The 27,091-nt window shown below is 41.9% G+C and overlaps 1 protein-coding gene, 1 long non-coding RNA gene and 1 other non-coding gene across 5 annotated transcripts in view; 2 read left to right on the plus strand and 1 right to left on the minus strand.

The window, feature by feature from the left end:
• Positions 1–12,100, minus strand: part of Sppl2a (signal peptide peptidase like 2A) — a 47,539-nt gene extending 35,439 nt beyond the window's left edge. The window contains exons 1-2 of one of the 2 annotated variants that reach the window (XM_074065938.1): positions 11,941–12,062; positions 4,683–4,771 (exon numbers count right to left, since the gene is read on the minus strand). Coding sequence is in view for 1 of the 2 variants with exons in the window: in XM_020184795.2 (XP_020040384.1) it covers positions 11,941–12,003 (63 nt within the window). In the remaining variant the exon portion in view is untranslated. Of the gene's footprint in view, positions 1–4,682; positions 4,772–11,940 lie in introns of both variants that reach the window. The other variant, XM_020184795.2, reaches the window with a different exon arrangement.
• On the plus strand, positions 7,674–7,813 carry LOC141421112 (small nucleolar RNA SNORA42/SNORA80 family). The gene has a single exon (XR_012445788.1). It is a non-coding gene; the product is annotated as a small nucleolar RNA SNORA42/SNORA80 family (small nucleolar RNA).
• The window catches only part of LOC141420808 (uncharacterized), a 77,477-nt gene continuing 62,055 nt past the window's right edge, over positions 11,670–27,091 (plus strand). Inside the window, exon 1 of one of the 2 annotated variants that reach the window (XR_012445461.1) lies at positions 11,670–11,742. This is a non-coding gene — a long non-coding RNA (uncharacterized lncRNA). Of the gene's footprint in view, positions 11,743–19,951; positions 20,036–27,091 lie in introns of those variants that run through there. The other variant, XR_012445460.1, reaches the window with a different exon arrangement.

Below are 27,091 nucleotides of genomic sequence, written 5' to 3' on the forward strand. Positions count from 1 at the left end.
AGAAAGATAGCATGCCTACCAACCTAAGCATTTCCACTACATGTTAAAATACCAGTCAGACACTAGTGGCTCAGGCCTATAATCCTAGCTACTTTGGAGGCAGAGATCAGGAGGACCAGGGTTCAAAGCCAGCCCTAGGCTGGCAGAGTGGCTCAAGTGGTAAGAGCACTTGTCCAGCAAGCGTGAGGCCCTGAGTTCAAATTTCAGTGCTGCCAAATATATATATTTATTTAATATATAAATATAAATTTATATTGTATATAATTATTTATTTGGTAAAATTTCCAGTAGAGATTGCATAGTTTCAAAAATTCAGTTTTGCTGGGGGCTTGGCTCAAGTGATACAGTACCTTCCTAACAAGTGTGAGCTCCTGAGTTCAACCCCCAGTAATGCCAAAAAAAAAAAAAAGTTGAATTTAACACACTAGATACTATGGTACAAAAGTTAAAATTACGAGTTTTAGAATTAGAGGCCTAGGATAAAATGCCAGTTCCACCATCTGCTGGCTATAAGTCATTAAGTTTCAATATCCCCACTTTTGAGATGACAATGAACACCTGGACCTTATAGAATTATCATGAGGATTAAGACAGATGATATGATTATTTGCAGAGATTAGGTCCTAATAAATAGTAACTATTAATAATACATCTAGCCAAGTATGTGTGCAATGCAAAAGAAATATAGAAAGATTAATGGCTGGAAGACTAGTGGTTACTTATGACATGGTGGGATGTGAGGGAAGGGGAGTGATAGCTAAAGGTTATGAGGTTTCTTTCTTTTTTAACATACTATTTTTAGAGCAGCTTTAGAGTCACAGAAAAACTGAGCATAAAGCCCAGAATCTCTACATTTGCCTTTTTACAAAGTACAGTCTCACCACTATCAATACTCCCCTCTTCCAGAGTGGTATAATTGTTACAACTGATCAGTCTACACTGACACATCATTACCTGAAGTCTGCAATTCATACTGAGGTTCTCTCTTGGTGTTGTCAAGGCTTGGTGCCAGCTTGTGGTATTACTGGAAGGTGGTGGGACCTTTAGGAGATGGGGCCTAGTGAAGAGACGTTAGGTCACTGGGGTCAGACCCTTGAAGGGGATATTAGGACCCTGGCCCTTTCTTCTCTCTGCTTCCTGGCCACCATAGGTGAATAGTTTCCTCTGCCATGGGCTCACTGCCATGATATATGGCCCCACCACAGGCCCAAAGGCACTAGGGCCAACCAAAACCATGGATTTAAACCTCTGATACCATGAACCAAAATAAAATCTTTCCTCTAGATAAGATGATGCTCTTGGGTATTTTGTCACAGCAACAAGAAGTTGACTAACACAAAAAACTGGTACCAAGAAGTGGGGTTGTTGCTGTGACTCTACCTGATGATGTGGTTCAGAAGCCTTTGGAATTGGTTTACAGGAGTCTAGAAAAGTCTGAAGAAGTAGACTAGAGAAAGCCTAGAATGCTGTAATCAGAGCTTAAGAGGCCATTAAGCTCAGAAGACTGGAATGCTGACAGGGATGCAGAAAGAGGTTTCAGATGGAAATTAAAGCTCTACTGGGAATTGGATTAGAGGCCATTCATGTTACATTCTGCAAAGAACTTGTCTACATCTTTTGTTCATGCCCTGAGACTTTGTGGGAAGCTGAGTTTTAAGGCGATGAACCAATTAATCAGACAGATGAAAATTCAAGGCAACACAACATGGGTATTTCTGGCTGATTTTAGCAAGATTTACATGGAGAATTGGGAGCAAAAAGCAGAGCAGAAAGATTTGAAAAACTTGCAGTTTAGCCAGAAAAGGAGAATATTTAAAGTTGTAGCCAACGAAGGTGCAATTGCTAAAAAGATTAGAATTAAAAAGAAGCCAAGTACAAGATGCCTTGAGGGCATCTCAGGAATCAGCAGGATGCCAACCAACACAGCTCAAAGGTGTAAAAGTGTAGACCTTTCATTTGAGAAGAGAGCACCAGGGCATCCCTGCTTGCACAGGGAGGCCTACGATTCATCAGGTCATGTTCAGCAATCAAGACACTCAGAGACAACGGCAGCTGTGTTTCAAGTGAGCCCAGTAAAGCTCCTGTGACAAACCCTGGCGTTGTCCATGTGGTGCTGGTTTTCCTGACATGCAGAATGCGAGAGTTATAGGGCCATGGAGGCTTCTACTGAGATTTCAAAGGAAAGCCTGAGCAGCGGGATCAGAGTCCCTGTAAGCAGCTGCTGACAGGGTGATGTGTGATGCTGTGAGAATCAGGTGAAAGTTGCCATGAAAACCCCGGGAAGTTTGAAATGCCAGGAACATGGAACACCTGTCTTGGGCAATGAGCACACAGCCTTCCCAAGAGAGCGGCCACATGAGCAGCAGCCAGCAAGGCCATAAGCATCCACGCCTTAGGGGCTCACATAACACCACTATGTGCAACAGATGCTAGGCATGGAGCTACTGGCCTTAATATTTGCCCTTCTGGGTTTTGGTCTTGTTTTGGTCCAATCCTTCCTTTCTATGTCCCTAATTCCTCTTTTTAGGATCAGGAATGTTTACCCTGGTCATTGCATTTTAGAAGTATGCAGCTTTTTAATTTTGCTTTTTTTTTTGGCAGAATTGGGGTTTGAACTCAGGGCCTCTTGCTTATTAGGCAGGCACTCTACCACTTCAGCCACATTGCCAGCCTGCTGTTTTTTCTTATTTTTACAGGGGCTCACAGTTAAGAATTTGCCTTGAGTCTCAGACTTTGGATTTGGACTTTTGAGCAATGCTAAATAGTAAAGACTGAGGACCTGAAGATGGACTGAATGCATTTTGTATTGTGAGATGGATGTAAGACTGGGGACCAGGGACAGAATGTTGTGGTTTAGATCTTAAAAGTTCCTTTAAATGTCCGTATGACAGAATCTTGGTCACCAGTTAATGGCACAACTGGAGGGAAGGTGGTAGGATCTTTAGATGAAGTCTACCGGAAGTTAGATCACTGGAAGCATGCCCTAGAAGGGGAATTGGGACCCGGATAACTTCCTTGCTTTCTCTCTTTACTTCCTGGCTGCAAAGGTGAACAGTTTCCTCTGCCATGGACTCCCTGTTGCGATGTACTGCCTCACCACAGGCCTGAAGGCACCAGGGCCAACTGATCATGAACTGAAACCTTTGAAAGCATGAGCCAAAATAAATCTTTCCTCTTTATAAGGTGATTTTCTAAGGTATTTTGTCACAGTGATGGAAGCTGTCCAACATCCATTTTCTGAGTTTTGACAAATGCATAATGGCACATATCCACCATTATAGCATCAGACTGGACAGCTTCTGCTCTGAAAATCCTCTGTACTTTACCTACTGGGCTTCTTCTTGAGATCTTGAAAATGTACTAAAATTAGCTGTGATGCTGGAAATGTTGGCACATGTCTTTAATCCCAGCTACTCAAGAGGCAGAAGCAGAAGGATCACATGTGTGAGCCCAGCCTGTGCACCACAGCAACCCTCAGAATATTTTTTTAATTGGCTCTGGTGATATTTGTACATACTTGTGAATATACTAAAAACCACTGAGCTGTACACTTTAAATGTGTGAACTACATAGCATGTGAATTGTATCTCAGCAAAGCTTCCAAAAAACCCAAAAGACACACAAGACAAGAAATTATAGTCTTACTGGGGAGATTAAAAACAATTTTCTAGCTAAATATTTAACATACTGCCCCTCCTCTATATCCATCCATCCTTTAGATCTTCCAGGGTGCTCTATCTTGGCCCATTTTTACCTAATCAAGATAAGCCGTTAACCTTTACCCTTTGTACATAAAATTCACTTTAAAAGTTCTACCGGATTAGTCAAGCATGGTGTTCCTTTTTCCTGGAGATTATGCTTTGTAATTTGCGCAGTAATTTACTACCCTTTATTACAGGTGAGTGCATCCTGAACTTTAATATTCTTGTCAAAATGCAGATTCTGATTCAGCAGGTGTTAATCACACATCTTCCAAGAACAATTATGCACTTCTAACAGGCTTCCACATGATATTCTGATGTTGGTCCAGTTGTAGACTTTATTGTGAATAGCAATGAAAATCACTAGTCTTCTAAGTAGTTCTGGGGTCCTGTATTACTTTCTCATCGCTGTGACAAAATACCTGCCTTAAACAACTTAAGGGAGGGAAGATTTATTTTGGCTCACAGTTTCAGAGATTTCAGTCCATCATCCTTGGCTGGGTTGATTCTGAGCTGATTTTAGTAAGGCAGAATACCATGCCAGCAGGAACATGTGGAGGAGGAGGCTGCTTAACTCATGGAGGACAGGAAGCAGAGTGAAGAAAGAGATCAATGCAAGATATACCCTCCAAAGCCAGGCACCTGTAATCCTAGTTATGCAGGAAGCAGAGATCAGGAGGGTCACAGTTCAAAGCCAGCCTGGGCAAATAGTTTGCGAGAGCCTATCTCGAAAATACCTCACACAAAAAGGGCTGGTAGAGTGGCTCAAGGTGTAGACCCTGAGTTCAAGCCCAGGTACTGAAAAAAAAAAAAAAAAAAGAGAGATATCCTCCAAAGACACCCATCAAGGCCTCTCTTTCCAGTTTGCCCCACTCCAATAATCTATTCAAATTTTGAATCCATCAAGGGGCAAACCATTCATTAATCATGACCTAACTGTCTCTGGGAACACCCCCTAGAAACACACTGGGGTGTGTTTACCTTCTAGGCATTTCTCAGTCCAATCAAGTTGGCGATCAAGATTATCACAGTTCCTCAGGAATTCTCCCAAGATGAGAGTCACACTGCATCTGCAGTCAGAGGCATGCCCAATGTTAGTGTTTTATTAAGCAGTTTAGCTCATTCAAAACTCTTCAGTACATGTGTCACTGGGTCCCAGTGATACCATTGCCTTCCACAGTCTGCCAATCACACCTGGATCATGTCAAATTAAATCTTTAGCATAAACCAGATATACAAAGTAGTGATGCAATCATGGGTAAATATGAAGGAGCAGTCATTTACTCATTACTGTTCCATCACAACAATGCAGGAAGGAGCCTTTTCTTCACAAACATCTTTCTCTTTCACACAATGTCAGTTTTAGTCAATGGTGGCATGGTAAAAGTTGAAAGGGGCCTCTACAGAAAAAGACAGAGCTGGAGTTGTGCCTGAATGGCACATGTTCCAAAGTCAGGCCTAAATAACTCTCTGATCATTTACTCTTTCCTCTCTAATAACTTAAATAATCCAGAAACCTACATTGTTTCTAGGCTTATCTAAATGATGTACTGAAAGTAAGTAGACCCAGATCCACAAAGTAAGTAATTAAGATTATGCTTAATTATTTACATTGTAAATGAGCGGGAGCTAAGGCATCAAATAGTTTACAGGGTGTCAGAATCCGTGGACCATGAGAAAAATGAGGGCTAGACTCATTCCTTGTATTTGGGGAATATGGTCCATCTAATGCAAAGGCTAAGAGGTATTGTGATAATCTTGACTGTCAACTTGATGGGATTGAGAAACACCTCAATCCCATTCTGAGTGGGTCTGTGAGGGCACTTCCAGAGACAATTAATCTCTACATAGTTAACTTTGTGAGTTACGATTTCAGCATGTGAATTTTGGGGACACAACTCAGACAAGGTAGCCATTTGCTCATCTGCTAGTTTGTGGTGTAAGAGATGCCAGGGAATATGGCACAGAGTCAGGTCAGGTTCCCCCTTCCTGGGGCTTATGTTCTACTCGTTACCTAGATCCCAGCCTCCTTCCTGGCATTCACAACTTTATGTAGTAATCCTCCTACTTAAAGATTTAACTCAAGTTTTACAGAATTTAGGATTTACACTAGCCTACAAGATCAGACAGGTAATATAAATGCACAAATCAGAGTATATTTAAGACCACAGGGTGGGACAGCATGATAAGCTTAGCAAATTCTGAGTGAAAGGCAATCAAAAACAGAAAAAATGTTTATGCTCAATATCTTAGGGGATATTAACATCTTACCTGACGACTTTATTGCCCACTTTTTCATAAACAGACATGTTTTGATTTGTTTTGGTTTTGTTTTGTTGTACTGGGGGCTTGAGCTTGCTAGGCAGGTATTCTACCACTTGACCCACTTCACCTGCCCTAATCTCTTTTTTAACAAAAAAATTATCAAACATAAACATGACTTTTCCTATCTTTAAAACTTTTCTTATAAATAAAATTTGCAAATTTATCATCAGTCTTGTATTCTATTTTTGATTTAGAAAAACTATTACTGTACAATTTATGGAAAAAAATCAAAATACTTGAGTTTTAGTCCTATTTTGCATGACTTCCTAAATGATCTGTGACAAGTCATACTCCTCCTGAACCGTCTCAGGATTATTTTGAATTTCAAAGGTGATTTATGTATAGATACTGTACTTTTGGAAGGAGATATACAGTGACATAGAAAACAGATGATAGGATGCAGAAATTTAAACAGCTCAGGCACAAGAAGGTAAAAGAAAAATTGTGAAGAACTTGAAAGTCAAAAGAAAAATGTGATAGCTGGGCATGATGACACATGCCTACAATCCCAGCACTCAGGAGGCTGAGGCAGGAGGACCAAGAGGAGGCCAGCCTGGGCTACATGGTGAGATACTATTTCAAAATAAAAACATTAAAAAAAATTTTTTGTGGTACTGGGATTTGAACTCAGGGCCTACACCTTGAGCCACTGCACCAGCCCTTTTTTGTGAAGGGTTTTTCGAGATAGGGTCATGAGAACTTTTTGCCCAGGCTGTCTTTAAACTATGATCCTCCTGATCTCTGCCTTCTGAGTAGCTAGGATTACAGGTATGAGCAACTGGCACCCAGCAAAAACATTAAAAATTGTGAAGAGGAAAAGTGTGACAAAATCAGCAGCTCAGGCTACCAAAACAAAATACCACAGACAGTTCTGGAGGCTAGAGTTCTAATATCAAAGTGCCAGCATGACCAATTTCTAGTGTAGGGTATACTGGCTTGCAGACAGCTATCTTCTTGTACTCAGGAGAGAGACTAAATCTGGGATTTCTTTTTATGAAGATATAATCTCATCATGAAGGCTCCATTCTCAATTAAACCTAATTATCTCCCAAAGGCCCCCATCTCTAAATATTAACAATGGGGTTTAGGGATTAATATATGATTTTGGGGGACATAATTCACTCCATACACTCCCCTCCTGTCCTTCTTTCAGGCAAAATATATTCATTCCACCTCAACAGCCCAAGTCTTAGCTCATCCCAGCACCAACTCAAAAGCCTAAACCCTGAAGCCTTATCTAAACATCATCTAAATCAGATAGATGTGAGTGAGACTCAGTGTACAATTCATCCTGTGGTAAAATTTCTCTCCAGCTGTGAACCATGAAACCATAAAAGTAGGTGGTGGGAAAGGTACAGTATAACCATCCCCATTCTAGAAGGGAAAAATCATAGGGAAGAAAGCAGTGATGGATATCAAGCAAACCCAAATTTTAGCAAGGCAAATTCTCTATCTTAAGGCTCAAGAATAATCCTGAGGCTGGGCACCGGTGGTTTATATCTAGAATCCTACCTACTAGGGAAGCTGAGATCTGGAGGACCATAGTTTGAGGCCAGCTCAGGCAAATACTTCATGACATCCCATCTCTGAAAATAGCTACAGCAAAATGGACTGGAGGTATGGCTCAAGTGGTAGTGAGCGTGCTTTGCAAGTGTGAAGCCCTGGGATAAAACTCCAGTCCCTCTGGGCCTCTCATAGTGTCCCATGCCAGAGCAAGCTGTGGCTCTGAACCACTGCCTGGCCCCCTCTACCTGTAGGCTGCTGGCACTGAAGTGGGTTACACAGTAGGGGGAAAAAAACCCCAAAAAACCCAGTCCTACCAAAATAACCACCACCACCACCATCATCACCCTTGGGCTTGCTGCTCCACCTTCCAGGCCATGGCTCTACAACGTGGTCCTACCCGCTCTAGCTCTGCAGGACACTGCCTTTGTGGTGTAAAACAGGTTTCTGGGACTCTGTTACACTGCTGTTCCACCTCTAAGGCCCTGGGCAAAAGCCATATGGCCTGTTGAAACCAGAGTGGGAGAGTTCATGATCTGAACCACCTTCAGGTTCATTTTTCTCTTTTCTTGAAAAATAACACACGTTTGTAGCCAAATAGCTCTATTGTCCTGTCCTGTCAAATCCAAAACATCAGTCTTCCTTCGTTTCATCCCTGTCTCCATCCTGTTCAGTTCAAACAGGCAGTATTTCTGCTCATGTAACCCTATAAACTCTTCACCATGTGTTTTCTTCAGAACAAGCTTTCTCATTTTTCAAAATATGGCTGAGATCTGGCCAAATCTTCAAGTCCTGGTTCCTTTTGCTTACAAACTCCTTCTTCATCATTCTTTCTATATTTTACCACAAGGAGTCAGAATGGAATAAGCTGCCCCTTCAACACTTCTCTTAGAAATCTCAGGGAGACAATTTTCTCACTCACCAGCTTCTACCTTCCACCCTACCAGGTTCTTGGTCACTTTAGAAAGATCGTCTCTTCTCCACTGTTCAATAACATGCTCCCCATTTCCAGCTGAAACCTGGTCAGAATGGACTTTATTTCTGTATTTCTACCATGCACCTCCAGACTTTTTCAGTGCCCACCCATTATCCAGCTGAGTCGCTTCCGTATGTTTAGGCATTTGTTACAGTAGCACCCCACTCACCACACTGAAGGCTGTCTTAGCTCAGGCTGCCATATCACCATACCATAGAATGGTTAAACAACAGAAATTACATTTTTTCAGTCTTGGAGGCCAAAAGGCCAAGTTCAAGGTGCTAGAAGGCTTAGTTTCCAGGGAGGGCTCTCTTCCTGGCTTGCAGAAAGCCACCTTCTCTTTGTGTCCTCACATGGCAAGGAGAAAGACAAGCTATCTGGATTCTTTTCATAAAGACACTAATCCTATCATAAGAGTCCCATCCTCAAGCCTTCACCTAAACCTAATTATCTCCCAAAGGCTCAATCTCCAGATATCATCATGCTGGGGGTCAAGAATTTGCCGTGTAATGAATTTGGGTGGGGGCACAATTCATTACAATGCCCCTTGGCCTAGCATATATCTGATGGCCTGGGCACCAGCACGTACTTGCTTTCCCCCAGAGCTTGAGAAAAGAGGGCAGAGAGACAGAACTGATGAAGATGCTTTGAGTTGATGTAGTGTACAAAAAAAGTGCACATTTTCAGCAAGAGATTTTTCTTCTGGGTATCCTGATTATCACCTCATTTTCATAAATCTGAGATGCAGCTTTATAATGCTTCAAATTCTTTGAAGTAAAGAAAAACTGAACAGAACATTTATAAAAACATTAAGATTTTCAAGCAATTTTAGGAAACAGACACAGACTAAACCTCACTCATTCTCTTTGAAACTGAACCTCATGACTATGTCCACACTGTGAAATAAATATCGAACAGTTGGGATAGGGCTGGCCAGGGAATAAAAGTCATGAAATGGAATTATGACAAGGCTGAGACAGAGTTGACCACTTCTTTATTTCTAGACCCAAATGCTTAATGGATTTAAAAGACATTAGAACAGCCAGCTGTGCTGCAGCTGGAGTTCAAAATACACAGTGAGATCACTTTGATGTGAAGACGACAAGGTGAGGGAGGACAGGCTAAATCATCTTTGAGGGACTTTGCAAGGCTACATCTCTGCCTCTCTACAAGGATGTGGCAGCAGTTCTTGAAAATTACGTGTTACGTCTAGATGAAGACGCTGGTCCTGTTATCACATGACTAAGGGAACCAGCGCCAGCTTCATGAGCCTGGAAGGGAGAAAGGAGATGACTGAGCTGTCCTCATTAATTCAGACAAACCCAGAGAGGCTACCTGAAGCTGTGCGCTTGGAGAAGGGGAACACATGGGGCTTCAGGGAGACACTGGTAAGACTTCAGATAGTGCTGAAGACCAGGCATTCAGGAAGCAGGAGAAAGGAGAGAGTACTCCAGTTGAGGAAAAGGAAACCAGACTTATCCAAGTTCCTTAATAAATGAAGGGAATTTAAAGGAAGGGTCAAGAAGAAAATCTATCCACAGAGAGATAGCAAGAAACAGAAAACCAAGAATAGTAGTTGGTACTGAAAAAGACCTTTACATTTTAGATACCGAGTCAGTTTATTCAGTCATCAGCATGTTTAAATGCAGAGTAAAAGAATGTAACTTAATCCCTATTCCAGGGCCCCAAGAGTACAGAGCCTGAGATTAGTACAGTGAAATACAATCAAATATGCAAGTGCACTATAAAAAGCCTAAATACAGAATTGGAGAGAGACAAGCTGGCTACAAATTGGAACGGGATGACCTGTAGATTTGTGAAGCCCATGAAATCATGAGTATTCTGCTTCTATTTTTCTGGTGAGAGGACCAGAGTGTTTAATAAGAGTTTCAGTGTGAGGACTTGATATATTACTGGGCTAAATACTATGCTGAGAAAGAATTAGTGGGAATGTAACACACACATTCCTATAATCAGCTGAACAGTTTCAAATGAAAATGAGTGCAAAAATACTTCGGTACTTTTTCTATGTAGGTTATAGGTTTATGTACATTTAGATACTCTCTGAATTATTCTTTTGGACCCAAGTATTGTTTATTACAGAGAAACAGCTCAAAGACTCAACTTTGTTATTCTCTTCATAGGGAACTTCCTCACCCTCACAGCAACTTTTAAATGCATTCTCTCATTTGTGATCCTGATGCTGCCTGGTTAAGTTGTGAGTACAACAAAAGTACTCAACACTTTTTGGCTTAGATTTTTTTTTTTAATTACTAGCACAGATTAATTGTATAGAGGCGGTTCACTGTGATATTTACAACATGTATGTAATGTACTTTGATCAAATTCACCCAATCTACATTACTCTTTCTTAACCACCCTCCTGCCAGCTTAGTAATTTAATAACTTTTGCAGACACAGTCACACGGAAGATACTAATACTAATCCTTTAAACTGGAGAGTAAACAGAGCATACTCTTTCAGAAAAGTTACACATTCTCATGGAAAGAACTGCACCAATTCTGTGTAAATAACACTCTTAACAGTTCCCAGCCTGAAACGCCCTAAGTGAAAGTCAATAGAAACAAAAACTGAAACGCTGATCAGCACAAATCACCTGATGCCAAATTTTAAAACATCACTACTTTTCCGTAACTGCGAAAACAAATGTGTGAGCACATATTGGTTATGTCTTCTTCACCAACCCTCGATCCTTTTAAACTAGACAGAAAACTGAAAAAACACTAAAGGTATTACACTATGGTGTTTCCTTTTAAAAGTTCTTTTATATTATTACTATAGCAAAACAAAAACCACAAAATGAAACAAAGCCTCACTCATGGAACTGCATGAGCCCCAAGGCAAGGCAGAAACTACAGAGGTGGAAGGAAAAACTAAAGATAGATACATATATCTATATATAGAGAATCTATACATAGATTGTATATCTATATATAGACTAATACGTCTATATACAGATAAAGCTGTATCTAGATAGGAATATATGTCTGTCTATATATTGAATGAATGGACACCTGGTGTATTAGTGCAATTAAACTAAAGCCCGGTCCCTGACCGGCTAAACGCTGTGGACTGGGATATTTTCTCTTTCCAAGGAAAAGAGGTTAAGCAGTGTTAAGAAGGGCAGACAGCAAAACTCAGAGGTCAGGTTTACAAGTGCCAGCCCCAAGGTCAAGGCAGTGGGGGACTCCATAGCTACAGAGGGGATGGGAACAGGTAAGGGGGGGACCGCAGACCTCCCGGGATGGGGTGGGGTGGCGGTGCAGGAGGAAGCGGGGAGCTGGCGAGACAAGGTAACGGGGAAGAGGCGGGACGGCGAGGGGCCCGGCCGCGCGGCGCGCGGGGAGGGGAAGGGAGGGCAGGGCGCCCCCGCCCGCCGCCCCGCCCCGAGGCCACGCCGCGCGCCCCCCTTACCAACGGCAGCAGGAAGCCGCAGAACAGCGCGGCCGCGGCCGGGGACAGCCGCTGCGGCCCCATTCAGCTGGCGGTTGCGGCTGGCGGCGGAGCTCGGCTCGGGTCCCTCGGCGGCGCTGCCTCGGTGGCGGCGGCCGGCACGGCTGGGACCGCCGCAGCAGCGCCGACTTCCTCTTCCGGCCCCGCCCGGGCGACGCGGAAACCCCCGCGTGGGGCGCGGAGAGCCCCGGCGGCGCGCGCTCGGCGTCCCCGCGTCCCCGCGTCCCCGCGTCCCGGCGCTGGCCGCCCGCCCGCCGGCTTCCAGCATTTGCACGGGGACGTCGCCTGAGCGGTGGGCGCGGGGACTTGCTCAAGCCCTCCTCTTAAAGTGGCTGAGCGACAGCTCGGTTCGCCACTGCCCACCCGGGTGCGGGAGCCCAGAATGCACACCCCCGTCCCTAAGGCTCGGCCCCTCAGTAGCTCCCGCACCTTCTGATGAACGCATGTCCCCCCAAACCGATGCGACCACACTGTCCAAGCAGCCATTGTTCCTAGACTCAGTTTCCCCTCCAGACGGCCTTGTCACATAGCCCCATGGTGATCTTTGTAAAAGTACAAATCAGACCATATCACTCTCCATCATGCTTGGAACAAAATGAAAACTGCTCTGGCCTGCGAAATTTACACAGTCTGACCCCTGCCTTCTCCTCTGTGTGTCTTCACCATTTTCCCACGCTTCAAGACACTTGGGTCTTCTTTTGTCCCCTCCTTTGGGTCCTTCTGGCCCTTGCTCCTACTCTTCTGTGCTAGGGAATGCCCTTCTGTCTGAAGCTCAGAATGCAGGGCTTGTTGCACTTACCACTTTTAATGTCACTTCCCTAGGACAATACCTAATCTAAAGTCACCCTCTAGTCACTTTCGTACCATGATTTATTTCTTCACTGCACCTTTCATTCTCTTACAGTCTCTTGTTTATTTATGCATTTATTACAATGTGGCATTATATTTATTATGTTGCCTCCCACTTGCTTTGTTCGATGCTGCCTCTTACACTTAACAATATGCAGCGTATCTGTCCTCAGATAGTTGTTGGATGAATATTTAACACTAAACACCAACTAGGCCAGTATTTCCGCAGTCGCACAGCTCATAAGGACACAGGAACAGGAACAAACACCGTGGGGGTGAATAGTGACTTTTGTTTGCATAAGATGCTATGGAAGTATCAACAGGAGGTATAAAACTGGTGCCGGAAAAAATTTCAGCCTCAGCTGAATCTAGAAGGCAGGTTAATTTTAGCCAGGCAAAGGGCAGAGGAAGAGGGGGCACTTCCAGGAAGAGTGAAGCATTCTTGTCACAGCCAAAGGTTGCACTGGAGGAACTACACAGGTGGTTGGCTGCAGTTGAGTGGTGAAAGATGAAGTGTGAGAAGAGGGCAGAGGCCAAATCATAAATAGTTTGGGACTGCTTGGGACGTTAGGTTTCATCCTGTGGGTGGCGGAGAGCAAATGAATAATAAACCAATGACATACAATTTCCGTTTTGGAAGCTTTCTGTGGCTGGCAGGGTGGCAGATGGATTGAAACAGGTCAAGAAGCAGAAGCTGGGAGACCTGTCAGACAACTACAGAAACAGCCCAGGCAGGGCAGAGAGAGTGAGGGACTGATCTGAGACAGTGTGGTGGAAGAAGTGAGGAGGAAGTGATGGAAGATTTGTAGCCAATTTTGGTAACTGAGAAGATGTGGGAGAAGGGGAGGGATGAGTCCCAGGATCCTTTGCAGGACCATTTATTGAGATGGATGCCACAGGAGAAGGGGACAGGGTGGATGTGGGAGATGAAATACTTTTGGACATAAGTTTGAAATTCTTGTGGAGCATTGAGTGTAAACATGTGTGTTGATGGCTATGTGTGTTGATCAAAAGCTTAGAGGCACAGGGAAGGCAGAACTGAGGTCAATCCTGGACTCTTTTTCATACTTTCTGGCTGCCAAAGACAAAACCAGGTTCCCTTTTGTAAAATGGTCGATGGGCTAGATGACTTCATTGCTAATATTCTCTTCTGGCATATTTATTCCTGTGGTCCTTTGCCTAGCGAGTCTCTAATGTAGCTCCTGAGCTGATGAAATTCTCTGATTTTATGCCTGCATTTTTGTTCTCCTTGGTTGAAAAACTTGTGCTTGTCTGTGTTATGGGTAGTTGCTTGTGTGATCTCTCTTTATCTTGTGTAGATTTTCCTTCTTTCTTTTTTTTTTTGCAGTACTGGGGTTTGAACTCAGGGCCCACAGCTTGAGCCTCTCTACCAGCCCTTTTCTGTGTTGGGTTTTTTCAAGATAAGGTTTCCTGAACTATTTGCCCAGCTGGCTTCAAACCGTTATCCTCCTGATCTTTGCCTCCTGAGTAGCTAGGATTACAGGTGCCCCACTTGTGTAGGTTTTCATAGAAAAAACATGGGCAGTCACGTTTCTACACTCGCAAGTATAGAAATGTCTGTAATTAGAATTGCACATATATAGCCAAATGATTTTCAAGAAAGTTGCCAAGGGAGAATGAAAGAAAGAAGGAAGGAAGGAAGGAAGGAAAGAAGGAAGGAAGAAAGAAAAGAAAACTTGAGGTTTCTACATTTCATTTCTTGGTGTTTACGCAAGAGAAATGAAAGTTTATGTCTGAATAAAGACTTGGACATGATGGTATAAAGCTGCTTTATTTGGTTTTTTTTTTTTTTGGTGGTTGTTTTTTGTTTTGGGTGTGGGGTTTGAACTCAGGGCCTCACACTAGGTAGGCAGGCACTCTACCACTTGAATCACTCCACCGGCCCCGGAAGCTGCTTTATTTGTAATTGTCCAAAACTATAAACAACTTGCTGGTTTGGATGTGGTTAGTCCTCCAAGGGACATGTGTTTGTTGGAAGCTTTCTCCTCAGTGTGGTAGTGTTGAGGTGGTGGGACCTTTAAACCAGGGCAGCCTATAGGCAATCACAGGGTCATGGGGGGCCTGCCCTTGAAGGAAATTAAGGTCATTCTTGTGGCATCCTTGGGTTAATTTCCCCCAGAAGATTGTCATAACAGAACAAGTGTGTCAACTTTCCAGTCTTGCTGGCTTCCTTTCTGGTGATGTAATCTCTTCCTTGCACATGTAATTCCACCTTTGTGCCATCTGCCATGGGATCCTCATCAGAGTTTAGCTGATTCCAGTACCAGACTTTTGAACCTCCAAAACTGTGAACTAAATAAATTTCTCTTCTTTATAAAGTTACCTTACCTTGGGTATTTCATTATAATAATGGAAAACTGACTAATACACAATCCAAATGTCCACCAACCATTGAATGAAAATGTAGTATATACATACAAGGACTACTACTCAGTAATGCAGAGGAATTAAGCATTGATGTACATCACAAGTAGATTAGTCTCAAAATCATTACTTTGAGTAAAGGAAACCAGACACACACAAAAAAGAGCATTTTCTATATGATTTCATTTATGTAAAACTGGAAGATCCAATGTTATCTACAGTCATCAAAAGCAAATAAATGTTTTCCTAAGGATGGTTGTGGAAGGAGGGATGGGATTCCAGGGTATATAACAAAATGCAAGAAGATGACAGAAATAGAAAAATTTGGTATCTTGCAGAGGTGATGTTTATGTGCTTACATAAAACCTCATCAAGTTGTAGGCTTTAAATATGTACAGTTTATTGTCAGCTAAATATACCTCAATAAAGCTATAAAAAATAAAACAATAAATGACAATGAAAAAGATCCTTTGCCCAGACCTCATCACCATATCTATCTATCTATCTATCTTTTTTAAGAGCTAAGGTCTTTCTCAGTCTGGCCTCAAAATCCTGAGCTCAAGAGCTACTCCTGCCTCAGCCTCCAGAGTAGCTGACCAGGTGCGTGCCACTGTGCCTGGTTTTCGTTGTATGTTGAAAGCGAGATAATTCTGTGCGTTCAGAGTAGGGAAGTACTGGTGTTGAAAAACTTGTTACCAAATTCAACGAATTTCTAGGACTTTTCAGCCAAAGAGTTGGAACATATCTCATTTTTTTCTCTCTCTCTTCCCTACAAGTAGGGGAAAGTAGCTCACCTGTCTTCTTTTCTGCTTTATATATAATGTGATGTTTCAATACATATATGCATGTAGAACGATCAGACTAGGGTAATGAACACATCCACAACTCTAATATTTATCATTTCGTTGGGTTGAGAACATTTAAAATCCACTCTTTTAGCTATTTAAAAATATATAACACATTTTAATTAATTGTAGTCACTAGGCTGTAATATAGCACAGAACTTATTCCTCCTGTCTAAGTGAAACTGTACTCTTGAAACAACATCTTCTCTCCCTCTTTCCTTATTCATCCCACACCCCCATGCTCTGGTAACCATTTTTCTTTTCCTTTTTTTTTTTTTTTTGCTGTACTGGAGATTAAAGTTCAGGGTCTTGCAAATGCTCTACCATTTGAGCCATGCCCCAAGCCCTTTTGCTTTTAGTTTGCTTTTCATGGTGGGTCTTGCACTACCTTTGTTTAGTCTGGGCTGGATTGGAACCTGGATTCTACAGCTGGGATTATAGGAATATACCACCACACCCAATCCAGTATTTGTCTTTCTATGTCTGGCTTTTTCACTTACATAATGTGCTCTAGGTTCATCCATGCTGTCATAAATGACCAAATTTCCTCCCTTATGAAGGGTGAATTTGCTGGGCACAGATGGCTCACACCTGTAATCCTAGCTATTCAGGAGGCAGAGATCAGGAAGATCAAGGTTTGAAGCCAGCAAAGGCAAAAATAGTTTGTGAGATCATAGCTCTAAAAAAGAAACACCACAAAAAAAGGGCTGATGGAGTGGCTTAAGATGTAGGCCCTGAGTTCAAATTCCAATACCAAAATAAATAACTAAAGGGTGAATTGGTTTCCATTGTGTATATATATGGTAGTTTAAAATATATTCTTCATTTATAGGCACTTTGTGAACACTGCTGTGGTTAACATGGGAAGGCAGATGTCTCTGACATACTGAGTTCAGTTCCTTTGGGTACGTGTCCACAGTGAGATTGCTGGGCCCCCAATTTTCAACAGCAATTGTGTTGCTGGGGTTGGATGCATGGGTCTGTGTCAGTCTCTGCACACAACCATTATGGGACCACGTGCTTATTACTCTTGGTGAGACTAATCCACTTGACCTCTCAGTCTCAGTAATTATCTCGCCCTTAAATGAAATAGCCGCTCAGAGTTTCCTGGCATTGCTTTTCGGCAGAGACTCTCTCGCTTTGGTTGAATCCTTTCATCCTCTGATGCCTGCTTATGAGGTGTTTCTCCTTGAGCAGAACATGTAACTTGAATGCCTCTGGTTCACAGTCGTGACAAAGACAAGCCACCAGCTGTGGTTCCTCACCATCTCCTCTGTTTTGCAGTTCACATATACTTGGCGCTGCTCTGAACAGAGCAGCCTCCCCCTCAGAAGTGTGTCAATTGATGAACATAGTAGACATTTCCTGTATGAGTTGGGTTGAAGGCTGGAGCTGGGGCTCGAGTGGTTGAGCTCCTGCCTAGCAAGCATGAAACTCTGAATTCAAATCCCAGTATCACCGAGAGAGAGAGAGAAAGAGAGATCAAGAGAGAGAGAAAGAGAGAGAGAGAGATGAATTGAAGTGTGAACTTGAATGGCAGAGAGTTTGGAAGAAAAGGACTCTGGACCTTTCAGATGGAGAGCAGCACAGTAACTAAGGTGATAGACCAATTCAGGCTTTCTTTCCTTGCTTTCCTTTAGGGAATCTTGTAAGCTCTCAACAGGCCACTTCTTAAATGCAAAGCCATGTAACACTTAATAATATCTTATAAACTGCTTTTTTTTTTTTTTTTGGTGGGCCTGGGATTTCAACTCAGGACTTCACATTGGCAAAGCAGGGGCACTACCACTCAAGCTATGCTTCTAGTCCATTTTGGTCTGGTTAATTTGGAGATGGATCTTGCAAACTATTTGCCATGGCTGGTCTTGAACCAATATCCTCTCAATCTCAGTCTGTTGAGAAGCTAGGATTACAGATGTGAGCCACTGGTGCCTGGCTCATATATATCCTTTTTTTTTTTTAATGTAAGATATGGGTGTATTGTCTTGGTGTTGAGACATAACCAGAGGCAGTATTTTCTGTATGGGTCAGTGTGACTGTGAGGTGCACTGGTTGTTTTAATGCTGATGGGAAAGGAAAAGCCTGCTCCATTTCCAAATTTCTCAGGCATAGCTGTGGACTCACTTATTTACCCAACGCCCTCTCTGACTCCAGATTAATTAATTGACATGGTTTTCTTGGTTGAACATTATAGTGTTATATATTGGTATGTTGAAATTACTCTGAGGTTTTAAAACCAAAGATGCACATTTACAGGAGCCTTGAAATGAATAAACTATCACTCAAAACAAGTAAATGCTGCTAGTGTCTTCTCCTTTCTTCTTTTTTGAGACAGGGTCTTGATATATCAATAGAGAAGTAAAACACCAAAGACTACAAACTGTATGAGTCCATTAATCTGGGCTTTAAGAAGAGATAAAACAAATACTAACATGTGTTGATAGAAGTTAGAAAACAGTTATTTTGGGGGAGCAATTACTAGCCTAGAAGTGAACACAGGAGGGACTAGCTTCCAACTCTCATTTCTCCTGCCTAAGCCTCCTAAGCACTGGGATTACAGATGTGAATCACCATTCCTGGTTTCTTTCTCTTTTTTTTTTCAGAGTGTGTGATGGTACTAGGGTTTGAACTCAGCCTTGCACTTGCTAACTAAGGGCTCTATCACTTGATCCACACCCCAAGTCCCCAGGTGTCTTTTGATGGTCAAGGATACTTTTAGGCTCCTAAGGCACCATTTGTTACACAACAGTACACTTCTGTATGACCTTTCTGCTCCATTTTACTACAATTCTGTGAACTATTGCCTGTTTAAGGGAAATAGAATCTCTAACACTGCAATTCAGATAACAGCTCCCATTATGTGTAAAGCAAATAAGGAACATTGTGTGTGTGTGTGTGTGTGTGTGGTACTGGGGCTTGAACTCAGGGCCTTCATCTTGAGCCACTCCACCAGCCCTATTTTTATGAAGGGTTTTTTGGGATAGGGTCTTGCAAACTATTTGCCCTGGCTGGCTTTGAACCTTGTTCCTCCTGATCTCTGTCTCCTGAGTAGCTAGGATTACAGGCGTGAGCCACCGGCACCCGGCAATAAAGAACATTTTGATGATAAACCAGTGTTCTTTCCCCCCAGATCTATAAAGATGTAAATTAATAAAAAAAAATTAACATCTTTTTAAAAAAATTTTGATACAGGGTCTTATTATGTAGCTCAGGCTAGCCTGGAACTCAATATGTAGGTCTGGTCTCAAACTCACAATCCTCCTGCCTCAGCCTCCTGAGTGCTGGGATAAATTAACATCGTAAATCAGTATGTTGCTGGACGAGTGGCTCAAGTGGTAAGAGCACCTGCCTAGCAAACATGAGGCCCTGAGTTCAAACCCCAGCACTGCCAAAATAAAATTTAAAAAGATTAAATCAGTATTTTATCAAGTGTATGTTTTGGCAGGCATGCTATATTCAGAATAAGATGTAGGTTCTAATCCCCACATGAGTGCCTGGTTGAAAATTGAAAGTATATAACTGTATTTTATCATGTAACAAGCCTTGCCATTATTAGCCATGCCCTCCTTTTTCTTGTTAATCATTAACCTACATGTGACAGTTGTACATGCCAGAGATGGCAATGACAGGAGTCATGTGATTTCCCCAGCCTAGTCTAGGCTTCCGTGTATGACCTGGTCAGCAAGTGCAGCCGGTTATTTCCAGCTACATGGATCAGTGAGTTTAAAAGAAAGTGCATTTAGGGAGGTGACCTACTGTCACAAGGTACAGACTTAAAATTCCATTATAAAAGGGTGGAGCTCAGGCAGGAGGAAGGGGTGGGGGGAGTGTATTACAACTTATGAGAATAAAAGAGCAGTATATATTCTTTAAATATTTAAAGACAGGAAAGTGTGCATGTTGTAAGTATATGCTTTCATGAGCTTTCACTGAACACACCTGTGTGACAGCACCCACTCAAGAAGTAGCAGGATGGGGTGAGTGGTGGATCAGTGGTAGAGGTCATGCTTAGCATATGTGAGGCCCTGGGTTCAATCCCCAGAAGAAAGAAAAGAGAAATGAAAGAAAGAGAGGGAGGGATGGAGGGAGGGAGGGAGGAAGAAAGGAAAGAAGGAAGGAAGGGGGTAGAGAGGGAGGGAGAGGGGGGAGAGGAGAGAAAGAAAGAAAGAGAGAGAAAAGGAGAGAGGAGGGAGAGAGAGTGAAAGAGAGAAAAGGAGAAGAAAAAAAAAAAGCATAACCAGCTTCTTAGAAACCCCCCTGTATTCTAGGCTAGTAATTGCTCCCAAAATGACTGTTTTATAACTCCTATCAACACATATTAGTTTTAGTTTTGTCTCTTCTTTAACTTCAGGTTAATGGAATCATAAGTTTGTACTCTTTTGTGTTTTGCTTCTCTCTCAATATCATGTCTGTGAAATTGATCCATATACATAGTTGTAGACTGGCCATTTCGTTGCATTAGGTCAAGGGATGTAGCTCAGTGTTAGAGCACTTATATAGAATGTGTGAGGCCCTGGGTTCAATCTCCAGCATCAAAAAAACAAAACAAAATAAAAACAAAAGCAGGTCTGCCGTGATGAGTTGTCTCCATGTTGTTTGAGAAGATGTAAAAGAGAAACAGATGTATAGAAAGGTCCTCGGTGTTTCCTATCTCTCCCTCTGCCTTTGCCTTCCTTTGGATGATAGACTGGCTTCTCTACTTCCTCTGACTCAGGGATGCTCTTCAGGTGTGGAGGGACTAACCCAGGAGAGAGAGAGAGAGAGAGAGAGAGAGAGAGAGAGAGAGTGAATTTGTGCTGTGGGCTGGGGGTGGGGGTGGACTGGGCTATGCTGAACCCAGCATGGAGCCAGTTCTCTGGAGGCTGAGGCAGGAGGATTGTGAGCTTGAGGTCAACAAGATCCTTTCTCTTCCTACCAAAAAAGAATCATTTAGGATATTCATTAAAAATACAAATGTGCAGCCCCCATTTCAGACCCCCTGAATCAGAATCTCTATGGCTGGAGATCTCCACTCTACCTCTCCATCTCTTAGTCCAGTTAGTAGCTCTCTTGCAATTATCCAGCTGTCAGCCCTGTTAGGTTTTAAGAGTCCCCAGTAATTCTTATCATGAGTGAAGCCTGGGACGGCTGGGCTGTGGCACAGTGGTTGAATACTTGCTTAGCATATACAAGGGCCAGGGTTCCAGCCCAGCAATGCAAAAGGGGGAGATGCCAGAGAGACCATATACAAACCACATAAGGGATTTTCTCAAACACCTCTCCTTCCCTTTAAGATCAAAGTCCTAGTGAGCAATTGTTACTGATGGGAATATATATTTTCTTATTCTTGGAAAAAAGGGTGGAGAAATATATTCAAAGGTCAGAGCATTTGGGCTCATCTGGAGGTAACAGGAGGATGGGGATGGCTTGACTACATTTCCTCCTTAGTTACTGATTCACTTAAGTAGGTAAAGCCATTGGGCTGATACTAGAACAGTTAAGAAGGTCTAAATTCTTAACCTCTTGGTTCATTCTCCAACCTTCGTTCTCCTCTTCTGAACAAAACCCCGCCATGTAGCTAGAAATGGAGGTCTCAGGGGGCAGAGGAGTCAGAAAGAACTCTTTATGACTCACAAAGTGAACAGATGTCCTTTTGGCCCCCTGCACTGAAAGGTCATTTGACCTGTGTATTTACATTATGGCAAGAGGAAACAGGGAGACTTAGGAGTTGCCTGGTGTATAGCAAAATTTTAAGTACATGACCCACTTAAGTGAGTAATTCTTTAGAGTGTCATTCTTTTAATAAATATTTATGCTATTCCTACTAGAAGTGCTTTAGGAACTGGGACACAGCTGGGGGTGTCCTGGAGGTGCCTTAAATTGCAAGCTGATGGTTCCCAGGCTCCATGTTCAATAACTTCTTGATAGCTTGAAACTGGCCGTAGTGGGATTATTTACACAAAAAAATTGGCAAATGCTACAAATCAGGGTGTTCTCCCCACAAGAGCCTGTTATTTAACATTTATGAATACACCACTGAAGTAAACCAACCAAGCAAAAATCCTTGCCTCATGGAGCTCATGTTCTAGAGGAAGACACAAAGTAAGTAAGTTGGCTATATCAGAAGTATATTAAGAGATAAATACTAGAGAGATAAAGTTGGAGAAAGAGATAAGGAGAGTGGGGGGTGCTGGGTATTGCAATTTTAAATTCAGTGGTCAGGAAATGTTTTATTGAAGGAAGAAAAGGGAACAAACCAGGCATGTAGCTAAGAGATGGATCTAGGCAGAAAGAACAGCAAATGCAAAGATCCTGAGGCAGGAATACTGCAAGAGTTCCTGAACCATTACTAGAGTTCCAGTAGAACCAAAGCTAAGTGAAGAAGGGTAGCAGGAGGAGCTGAGATACTGGAGTGATTGGGAAAGGTTAGGAGGAGTAGAAGGCTAGATGGTGAAGAGCCTAAAAGGGCCTTGTAAACTCTTGAGAGAATTTAATAGGGGCAATTGGACTTCTTGACATTCAAACATTAAGTGCTGAAACATTGAGAGTTCAAACATTAAGGTATCAGATGTTAAAAAGATGATTTCTGGGTTGCTTTCCTTCTGCTGGTTTAGCAGTTAGACTTGAGTTGTCTAACCAGGTAGCCATTATCACATGTGACTATTAGAATGTAAAGGAATTAAGACAAAATAAAAATGAAGAATTCAGTTCATCTGTTGCACTGGTCACATCCCAAGTGTTCAATAACCATACTTGGCTAACAGCTACCCACTAGACAGGACAGGTAAGAGGCATATCCATCATTGTTGAACTTGGCTACTTTGGGTTGAAAACTTTGTTGAGGCTGACTATAGGCTAAGTCCTGGTTCTTCACCTGTTCCTGAAAGGTGCATTTGCCCTAGCAGACCTTTGGGCAAGGACACCTTGGTACAGGAATCCTGGAGCCATTTGATTTCTGCTTAGATTGTAAGGTTCTATTTCAGGACCTTATTTCTGAAAGCCACTGTACATAAGACCTATAATCTTCTCCAGAAACATCCTCCAGTTCATTTATATATTCATAAAAAGTCAGTAGTAGTCACTGGCTATTACCTTGCTCATATAACCTGTTGTTGTGAAAAGCAAGGATGGGGTTGATGTAAATTACTGGTCAAAAATGGCCCAAATTACAGACTAGATACTTCAATTTATTTATTTATTTATTTTGTGGTTGGTTTTGATACTATGGATTTTCATGTTAAATAGTGATTAAATCTGAGATATAAATTGCTCAGAGTCAAGGATTGCAAAGCAACCCCATAATCTTTTCTGAGAGATAGGATGCTTTGTAGGGTTAACTTGGTACTTCCCCCAATTCTTTCCCTATGTGCCCACCATGAATGGGATGCCTGGCCAATAAAACCCGGCCTAAGCAGGGCCCTTTCTCTTGCTGGTTCTCCAGTGAAGGGCAAGCAGTAAAATGGCAGTTATCCTGTGAGTTTATAAACTGGTTTATGTAGAGTAGAAAGCTAGAAGCTTATTCTCTACTAGAAATGGAATCTGTAGGGACTATGTATATGCCTGGCCTGGGTGCATATAGAGTGAACCTAGATCCTTTGGGTTGGCTGTCATCTGTGGGTACTTCTCTGGTTTGAGGTGAGTCTAAATGGCCAAGGACATTCTCAGACTCCTCCAGCTTCTCTCACCACTGCTTTTTTTACCTCCTCCCTCAATCAAAAACAGGTCAGAGTTCTATAGACCTCTCTAAACTTGCCCTCTGGGAAGCTCATGTTAGATATAAATGACTGATAAGGCTTAGTGTTTACTTCCTCCATACGTAATTTTATGGAATCAATTGATAAAGTCAAGGGAATGAATAAAACTCTAACCCCTCATGGTCTCATGCCTTTCTCTCCTTTTTTCAAATTCCACTCCCAAACTGGAAAATATACCAGGATACACATGACAGTGGCTGGAATAATTTTTTTCCAGAAATTGATTACATAACTTAATTAATCTTTATCCTTGAATAAAACCCTAAAGAAGTGCCTTTTTTCAAGGCTACTCCTTATCAACTTAGTAATGCTGTATTTGAATACTTCCTTGAGGAAAATGCTCTTCCTCTGAGAACTCCTTTTACTGAATTATTTCCTCAACACTGGCATTTTGATTGGATTAATTCCATTTTTCTGTTTCTAGAACTGCAGTGGCTTTGTCCAGGGATTTTCGTCCATGGGCATGCAATTAAAATTTGTTCCAACCTTGCCTTTAGGTCCTATATCTTGTGGGAGATAAGGGACCGGAGTAGCTGGCTTCTGCCAAGTTCATTCCCAGCTAGTCTAGCCTAGAGGCAAACTGGAGTACTAGTCACTAACAGTAAGTTACACCTTACGCATACAAATAGCATTTTAAGAGGTAGAGGGCAAAAAGTCAAAGTCATAATGTTCCTTTAGAGCTAGGCTAGTATTAAAAAGCACATAATTTAGACACATTTGTAGCTGCCCTAAGTTCCCTGCTGGTATTATGAAACTACGTGTATATTCATTTAGACATTTTTATGTATCAGGAAGATATTTCTAACAGTTCCTTTTCACTTGTAGCTGTTTTCCTGAAATACATTAGTTATATATCTTATAACTTGCTTTTATAAAAAGCCAGGCCAAAAAGGACATGTCTTGACTTTTTGTTTTGCCCTTCAGATTATGGAATTTTCAAATTCAGGCTGACCTGGGATTTTATAACTTTGCCTTTGTTTGCTTTTTTTTGCTTTGCTTTGTTTGTTCTTTTATTTCTAGAACTTTGCCTGTTTCCCTGTGATTCCAAATGGTTAGAAACCAATTCATTTAATGTCATTGGGAACAAAGGGTTAAATCCTAGCATCAAGGTCAATTCAAAAACAACAGTTGGCTCCTGTGCAAACATTCTCTTCCATTTACAGACACACTCTACTTTTTTTTCCATTTGAAATGCCAGTTTACAAGTCAGTGAGCTAGTTTTCTATTTATAGTATCTTCACCTTAAATGCTATCCCTCAAATATCAAGGGTTCTTTCTAAAACACAAGAAAGGCTACCTACATTTAAAAAAACCTACATTGAAAAAAGAAAATTATCTACAGTAGCAATAGTGACAATAGGAGAACTATCAGTTCAAGTGAGTTTATCTAACTCTCCCAACTGAAGAACTTATGGAGACAAAGAAACAGTAAATGAGTAGAACCAAGCATGAAAATGCATCATTTCCTATCCAAAGGAAAGGGAGGACAATGCTAACTAACCAGAAAGAGTAAACCAACTTTAATAGCTAAAATCTTTCCAATTTGTTATAGGAAAGTCAACTCAGCTTTCTACCTTCGTTCTTGTATCTGGGGAGAAAATTCAAGGAAGAATTCAGGCAATAAGAATTCAGGAAAGACTTGAAAACGTAGTCAAAGTGATAGTAAAGTTTATTAGGAAAGGAATTTCAAGATGTTTCACATATAAAAGGAGATTCTCACAGGTGGAAGTTTTAGCAAGGGTTCATTTTAGTATAACAGGATAAAAGCAGGGAGAAATGGGGTAAAAAGGGAGAAACATTTCCTGTATCCATGCAGGAAATGGGAGTAAAGACTCAAAATGGTGGTCCTTATCTGTAGTCTTACACTTTCAGAGGTGGAGTCATGTCTAGCAACCCCTAATCATAGACAGTGGATATGGGTGGCTAAGATGGGTGCTACAGCATGGAGATGTGATCTAGGCCCACCCAAAACACAGGGAAAATGGTGAGTTTTAGGTCTTTCTTTTGTGGGACCTGCCTTCTTCTTCTTCTTCTAATTACTCTAGCCATTTAAGGAGCCTTGCAACTTGTTAACTTCTCAAAGAAGGCAGATGCAGAGAGTCCCTTTATATCTTCTTATAAGTTAGCATCCAGAAGGATGTGGGATGGGGCTAGCTGTTTTGACTTTTTGGATTTTATTTTCGCATATCAATGTCTGAATCTGGCCCTTTTAATACTTATTAAAAATAATTTCCCTGTCTCCTCATCTATCTATTCTGCCTCATTTCTCCCCTAAATGATTTCAATCCCAGGAACTGTGATTCCACACTGATTGGCTTAGTCTTGAGTAAAGAAGGGATGAAATTTAGGTGAATGGCAGAATTAAAAGCGTCCTGTGATATCCCATGGCCTCAAGGGGAGCAATGACAGAGGTGACTCCATTTTGGGTGAGGGAGGCACTTTAAAAGCAGACATCTAAAGAGGCATGGGAAACAACCGGCTTCTCAGAGAAATAACAAGCCTCTCACCACAGCAACAAGATGCAGCTGCACAATGTGGGGAGTGGGCCCCATGGCCAGGATGAGTTGGGCAACTTCCAAGGCCAGGACAAGCCGACCAGACACTCCTGGAATGTCCAGTTCCATAAGGAGAGGGATGAACAGGTGGTCAGATTTAATGAGAAGTTGACTAGGTGCCAACCAATCACAAATACAGAATACTGGGACCTAAGTCAGTTAATGCCCCATATTATCTGGACTTCAGCCTTTCTTTGGCTTAGCTCTTTCACTATGTCCCACCCATCAGGGTGCTTTGCTATTCTTTCAATAAACTTTGTGCTTGTCTTAACTTTTAACTCCTGTTCTGGCATCTTCAATCATTGACTACACCAGGACAAGAGCCCAGTATCAGTGGACTACTTTGATCTTAACAGAGGCTGTTAAGAATTGGAAAGTTTAATTACAATGCCTTTCTCTCAAAGACCTTGAGAAATCCTCATGTTAGGTTCCCTTTGCATTCCCCCATCACTCGTGGTTAACTGCTACCTAAGAAACTCCCAGTTGCAGTTAGAAAGAGCCGTGATGTTCCTGAACTAAAATTATTCAGTGGAGCGCAGGCCTAGGCACTGATTCAGCTTTGCAGATCCCAAGACTCAATTTTTGTCAGGACATCAGAAAGAAATCATAAGAAAACTAATGAGTGAACAAGAATCTTCCTGCATTTGTTTTTTAACTTAAAAACTTTACATCTATATATGTATATATAGATAAGTACATCTGAATACTGCATACCTGCATATGTTCATTTATGACATACTTGGAC

The sequence above is a fragment of the Castor canadensis genome, chromosome 2 (genome assembly GCF_047511655.1).
Source record: "Castor canadensis chromosome 2, mCasCan1.hap1v2, whole genome shotgun sequence".
Classification (NCBI taxonomy): domain Eukaryota; kingdom Metazoa; phylum Chordata; class Mammalia; order Rodentia; family Castoridae; genus Castor; species Castor canadensis.